Genomic DNA, 6,459 nt, shown 5'->3' with positions numbered 1-6,459 from the left:
CAGCCTGCACGACCCCCCACCCCCAGAGCCTGCATGAGCCCCCAACCTGCACGACGCCCCAGCCTGCATGACCCCCCACCCCCAGGGCCTGCACACACCTCCAGGAGCTGCGGGGAGGGGAGGCAGGCTCGCTGTGGGGAAGGCTGTGTCTTCCTTCTGGGATCTGGGTCCTTGAAGAGGCCCTGTGGCGCCCTGGCCCTCCGGGGCTGGTAGCCTGCCTTTCCTCACCTTGGACCCCTTTGCCTCCCCTCCAGAGACAGAGCGGTGCCCGTGGCCAGGGAGGGCACCCCAGGCCCCCCGTCCCCACTGCTGCTCCCCTCCCCTGGCAGCTGGAAGACGGTCCCTCAGGAGACACCGGCAGGTTCCGGGGAGAACCACACGGGCCCAGGTCCATGGGGAGAAGTCCTGTGGAGCGGGGGAGAGGCCAGGGGCTGGACACCCATGGGTGCTGCCCACTCTGGCCTGGGTTGAGCTGCCCGCTCTGCGCGCCTCCCTGGCCCACATCCCGCTTCTCCTCCCACAGAAAAGCCAACGGGCCATAGGACGTCACCAGGCACCAACCTGCCTGAGCCACGCACCCCAGACATGGTGAGGGCAGGGGTCCCTGACCCACCACTCCTGGGGACAGGCAGGGCTCTCTGTGCACCAAGCCTGCATGGCAACCTCACGCCACGCAGGCCTGTGCCCTGCCGGCTGGTGACACTGGGCTGCACTGGCCACAGGAGCAGGCCAGGCTGGCAGAGAGGGGGGACCCCCAAGCCAGGTCGCCCCGCCAGGCTGACCTCCTGCCCCCCACAGAGCCCCCAGCGCATATCCAACCAGCTGCATGCCACTGTCGCCGTGGTACGGCCTGGGTCCCGGGCCTGCCCTGCTGACTGCGGCCCCTCCGGCAGGACATCCCCACCCACGACCACCAGGAGCAGCCCAGCCAGCCCAGTATATGAGCACAGCGCCCCCCTGGACAGGTGAGGCCCCACCCCCACCGTCCCTGACCCCCCGGGCCACCTTCTGGCAGCGGACTAGCAGCCCAGGAAACCAGCATGGCCCCTCAGGGCCCTGCCTCCCTCCAGCTTGGCTTTCCCAGATGTCCCACCTGGTACCGCGTTCTCACGTGGACACCTGCGTGGCCAGGCTGTGGGGGGGTATGTCCAGGAAGCATGCTCAGAGAGACCCCCATGCCTGTCTCGTGGTCTGAGTTAGTGAGCGGGGCTGAGGAGGGAGGACTGTAGGCGGGACCAGCGGCTGATGGTCCTGCTAGGATGATAGAACCATGGGCAGCTTGCTTCAGCCCGCGGGCCTCAGTTTCCTCCCCTGTGAAATGGGGTGCTTTCTGTCACTCCTCTGGGGGCTTGCTCACTTCCAGTCACTGCTGACCACCAGCCACAGTCCTGGGCTTTTCCTCCCTCCCAGCTTCCTGCGGGCCTCCCGGTCCTCGGCCGAGGCCTTCGAGTCCCTGAAGCGCTCCCTCCAGGCCGACCGCCGCTGCCTCCTGAACCGCCAGCTGTCCCTGCGCCTGCGCAGCCCCCACGGGAGCCCCCTGGCTGTCCCCAGGGCTCCCCACAGCCCTCAACTCCAAGGCCTGAAGGCTCAGGACGCAGAGGCCTGGGAGGAGCCCACGGGCCTGCTGGGCCTGCCCAGCGCCTTGGTGGGCATGCAGGACCCACGGCTGGAGGGGGCCCTGCACCTGCTTCTGGCCCAGCAGCAGCTGTGGGCTCGGGCACGGGCGAGCAGGCTGCGGGACTCACCCACACCCAGAGAGTCGCCCGTGTCCCCGCCAGCTGGCTCCGACTGGGAAAGCCCTGGGAGCCAGGTGCTCCGGGCAGGCGTCGGGACAGCGGTCCCTCCAGGCGGGTGGCACTCTTCCCCTACGGGCCCCAGCGGCCTCCAGAGGAAAGAGGGCAGCGCCACTCAGGACTGCGCCTCAGACAGACCCCTGGACCTCTCAGACCCGGCCCGCTGCCGCGACTCCAGACCCAGCGGCCAGCACAGACCCCTCCGCCCTGCAGCTGCCCCCGCGCCGAGCCCCGAGCCCCTCGAAGGAGCGGTGCCTGCCCTGTGCACGCCCCTGGCTCCCGGTCCCCAGGCATGCAGCAATGGCATCAAGGGAACCAGAGTGACAGAGCGTGAAGAACTCTCCATTCCCACGGTAAGGGTCTGGCACGGGCCGCGGGCTCTGCTCCTGCTCCCAGCCTCCGTGTGCCCCAACTGCACGCTGGCCTCCGGCCTCCACCCCAGGCAGTCAGTGCCAGGCAGCACTGAGTGCCCCGTCACCACTGGGAAGGCCAGTGGCTCGGCATCATCCAAGCTACTCCGGAGGCTGAGAGCTGAGGATCTCAGCTCAAAGCTTTCCCAGGCAAGGCTAGCCCACCAGACTCTATCTCCACTTACCCACCACAAAGCTGGAAGTGGAGCCAGCCTGGTCAGCAAAGTCTGTAAGACTCGTATCTCCAATACACTACTCTGAAAAGAAACAGGAAATAGTGTTGTAGCCAGAAGTGGTAGGGCTCTAGTCTTGAGAAAAAAAAAAAAAAAAACTCAAGGACAGTGCCCAGGCCCTGAGTTCAAGACCCAGTACTGGAACCTCCCCCCCCAAAAAAAGGGGGGATAGAGCTGACCCTCCAGCTACAGCCCCAGATAGGGCCCCAGGCTGCATCCAGGGCTGAGAAGTAGAAAATGACCCCCAAAGAACTCAAGCCACTTACTTGCCTCCCCCAGGAAGCCTCACCCCCTTGTCCAGGGTCCCCCCACAGACAGCCCAGTCCTGGTGGGATGGAAGGTGAGGCTGGAGGAAGACTGAAGCGGGGGCCCTGCCCGCAGAGGACGGATGGTGACCGGTCCCCAGGTGAGGTGAAGCCCTGGGAGGGGGGCCTCCGTGGGTGGAGGAGCCGTGGCCAGCCACTCACCCAACTGGCCATGCCCTGCTCCCGGGGCTGGTGCCTCCCACGTGGGAGCTAAGCGCTGGGGACACGGTGCCCAACCACCCCCAGCACGGAGAGAGCCATTCCCGGTGCCGCCCTGCAGTGATAGTGCAGGTTAGGCCTCGGTTTGCACCCAGCCGGCCTCTAACCAGCAGGAACCCTAGCCCCTCCGTGTCCTCCTGCCCTGGCCACTGGCCCAGCTGCCCCCACCCCCGCATCTTGTAGAGCCCAGCAAGGCTAGCGTGCAGAGGCCAGAATCGGATGCACTGGACGAGCCTGCTGCCTCACACAGCGAGGTGAGTCCCGGCCCCTCTCCCAGGCCGGCCCTGGCGCTGCGGCCCGGGGGGTATGTACTCCCTGACCTGAGCGCGTCCCCTCTGCCCAGGCGGACGCAAGCTGTGAGGTGGGCACCAAGCTGAGCCTGCCCGTGAAGGGGCCTCCTCAGGATCTACAACAGAAGAGGAAGTGGGACCTGGCCCTGGGGGACACAGGTACGCCTGCCCAGGGCTTGGGGGGCCTCAGCCCTCTGTTCCCACGCCCTCTCCCTGGGGCCAGGGCTGCCCTCCACGGGCCTGGCTACCTGGCCCACGCTCTGAGTGCTTAACCTGCTTCCTCTCCTGGGAGAGGGCAGACACGGGAGCTCTGGCTTTCAGCTGGCTGGGATGAAGGCCCACGAGGGTGGAGGCCCAAATTGGAGGCTGGGGCTACCATCACCACGGCCCCAGGGAGTGAGGGTCACCAGCCGGCTTCCCTCAGGATGACTTCATAAGCCCTGTCACCTTCCAGAGGGAGCGCCCACGGGCGCCCCCACCCACACTGGCTGGGTCCCACCGGGAAACCGGGCTGCTTGCATTTGCCCGGGGTGGTGCCTGGGGCTCAGCTCCTCCCCATAAAGCTGCTGGGGCAAGCCCTGGTCCCAGGATGTCAGGCCAAACCTCCTCTTCCTGCTCTGCTCACAACTGCAGAGGCTTTGCACACCTAAGCTAACCATCAGGCAGCCCTGGTGTTTGTGCAACCAGGGCTCCAACTCCTCAGGCCGGGCTGGGCCTCCACCATGCACCATTGCTGCCCTGAAGGTGGCTGAGGCCTGTGTGCTCCAAGCCGAGACCAGCACATCTGTGTCCTTTCCAGGCTCTTCCATGCACACCCGTGCAGGACCTGTCCTGTATGCTCTCCCGGCATTTCTGTGCACATGAGTGTGGAACTCGTCCTGTGTCAATTCCAGACTCTTCATGCACACATGTGTGGAACCTGTCCTGGGTCTTTTCCCGGCTCCACCATGTGTGTGCAACCTGTCATGGGTAGGGTGCTGTCCACCTCCACCCTGAGCAGCACCAGCCCCCTAACCTCAGCCCACCCCCAGCCCACCCTCCTGGCCTGGTCAGGGTGGGACTCCCTCAGGCAGCAGCCACTCAGCACTTGCCTAGCTGGGCACCACTCAAACCTGGCACTGGCCAAATACCCTCTTGTGCTGAGCAGAGTGGGAAGGACGAGGTCAGCAGGGCCTCCAGCCCTGCCCAGCAGGTGGAGCATCCCTGCTTCCTGGGCGGAAGAGGTCAGCTTGCAAAGTCACGGGGCCAGTGAGGAACCCTGGTTCCCCAGGCCATCCCAGGCCCTCTGCGGAGCAGCGAAGGAGTCAGAGGAGCCACGCTTGTGCAAATTCTCACAGTCCTCTATCCCCTAGCCCCTGGTGCTTGCTGCTGCTGGGAGCAACAGTAACTGGCCACGTTCACCAAGGAGGGCTCCCCTGAGCTAAGGTCACGGCTCTGTCTGAGAGCCGGTCTCCTCTAAGGAGGACACACAAGGCCACAACCACACCTCTGCCTGATGTCCGTCCACTTTCCACAGCTTCCAAGGAGCCATCCTGCGGGAAGAAACCCAGGGTGTCCCTGACAGCAGCGGAGGAATCTGAGAGTGTGCCGAGCCCTGAGGACCGCAGCCCCTCCCCTGGGAGCAGCGGCTGGGAGAGCTAGCCAGGCTGCGCCATCTCCACTGCGGCTCCTCCACCACACGGGTCAAGTCACTTAACCAGCACGGCTGTGGCCTGGGTCCAAGTGTGGCTGGCATGGCCAAGACAGCCCTTTCTGGCCCCACACCTGCTCCCCGGGAGGGCATGCCTGGGGAGCAGAGGGTAGGGCTGCTCGGGCCCTGTGCAGACTGACCTCGCTGCCCATGGGGGCAGTGCCCCCAACTGTAAAGGCTGTGAATCCTGCCCAACCTCAGGACCAGGCAGGGAGCTCTGAACAGTGGTCTCGGGCGCCCCCTTATGGAATCCAGGAAAACAAATGTGAGGCTGAGGGAAGGCCTGCCGGCTGCATCCTCCTATTCAGGATCAGAGACTTCAGCAATAAACCTGTGACATCTGATACCTCATCAAAGTCTACTTCATATGGAAGCAGTCACCCACCCCCAGCACCAGTGGCTCACGCCTGTAATCCAGATACTCGGAAGGCTGAGTATCCTCAGCATCGAGACTCAAAGCCAGCCCAGGCAGGAAAGTCCATGAGACTCTCCAATTAACCAGCAAAAAAGCTGGAAGGGAGCTGTGGATAAAGTGGTAGGGCAATAGCCTTGAGCAAAAAAGCTCAGGGACAGCATCCAAGCCCTGAGTCCAAGTCCCAGGACTGACACCAAGAATAAATAAATAATCTGCCCTCCTAAATTTCCATCAAAATGGCAGTTGAAGAAAACAACAAAAGCTGGCAGGGGGGCTCATATATTAAAAACAGCACTACCTTACAACCCCACCATCCCTGGGCATAGATCCAAAACAGTCACCAATATGCAAGGCATTTGCAAACCCTTGTTTACTGCAGCATTGTTCATTACAGCCTAACTATAAGAGTCAGCCAAGGTGTGCAACCGTTGGCGAATGGATAAAGAAAAACAATATATATACATTACTCAGCCATAAAGAAAAATGAACGTACTTGTGTATGGTATATTAAATAGGTAGGTTTCATTAGGTATCTGATGGAGAGAACACCACCTGCTAGTCAAGCAGGAAAAGAAGTTTATTTACCGAACTGGTGCCCCCCGCTGTGCACGGTGGAGCAGGAAAGGGGCGACCCGCCCTGGGCCAGGACTGAGCTGGGCCAGGTCAAGGGGCAGACCTTACAATCTGCACAAGAGTGGCTCAAGCTGAGACCGACGTGGTGCGTGCGATGAGCCAGCCCCAAACACCAGCAAGTGTCACACGCTTTCATTCATTTGTGGAACCCAGACTTGAGAGATGCGCCCACGCACACGCCCACGCAGCACCGCACACGCACACAGAACCACACCCCAAAAGAACAGAGAAGGCCCGAGGAGTCGGGCGCAGGTCAGGGACACTCAGGCCCGAGCAGCCGACGGCGAGGGCCGTGCAGGAGCCTGCCTGCGCTGAGGCCGAGCCCTGCTCGGCTGCGCGGCCGTCCTCGCCGGGCTTCCAGCCCACGGACCCTCGGTCTCCCCGCCAGGCCTCCCGGAGGCCGTGGGCCTTCCCGAAGGGCCGCGCCGTGCGCCCCGAAGCACCTCGGTGCCAGAGGTCAATAGGAAGCTC

The 6,459-nt window shown here is 63.4% G+C and overlaps 1 protein-coding gene across 1 annotated transcript in view; it reads left to right on the top strand.

The window, feature by feature from the left end:
- The window catches only part of Rbbp8nl (RBBP8 N-terminal like), an 8,508-nt gene extending 3,617 nt beyond the window's left edge, over positions 1–4,891 (top strand). The window contains exons 6-13 of the mRNA XM_013030345.1: positions 255–401; positions 522–588; positions 799–965; positions 1,411–2,238; positions 2,751–2,842; positions 3,144–3,214; positions 3,304–3,409; positions 4,767–4,891. Coding sequence (XP_012885799.1) covers positions 255–401; positions 522–588; positions 799–965; positions 1,411–2,238; positions 2,751–2,842; positions 3,144–3,214; positions 3,304–3,409; positions 4,767–4,891 — 1,603 coding nt within the window. The remainder of the gene's footprint in view (positions 1–254; positions 402–521; positions 589–798; positions 966–1,410; positions 2,239–2,750; positions 2,843–3,143; positions 3,215–3,303; positions 3,410–4,766) is intronic.
- The last annotated feature ends 1,568 nt before the right edge of the window (positions 4,892–6,459 follow it).

Source organism: Dipodomys ordii, unplaced genomic scaffold (genome assembly GCF_000151885.1).
Source record: "Dipodomys ordii isolate 6190 unplaced genomic scaffold, Dord_2.0 Scaffold129, whole genome shotgun sequence".
Taxonomy (NCBI): Eukaryota; Metazoa; Chordata; class Mammalia; order Rodentia; family Heteromyidae; genus Dipodomys; species Dipodomys ordii.
The sequence above is the reverse complement of the archived record's forward strand: the minus strand, read 5'-3'. Positions and strand labels throughout refer to the sequence as shown.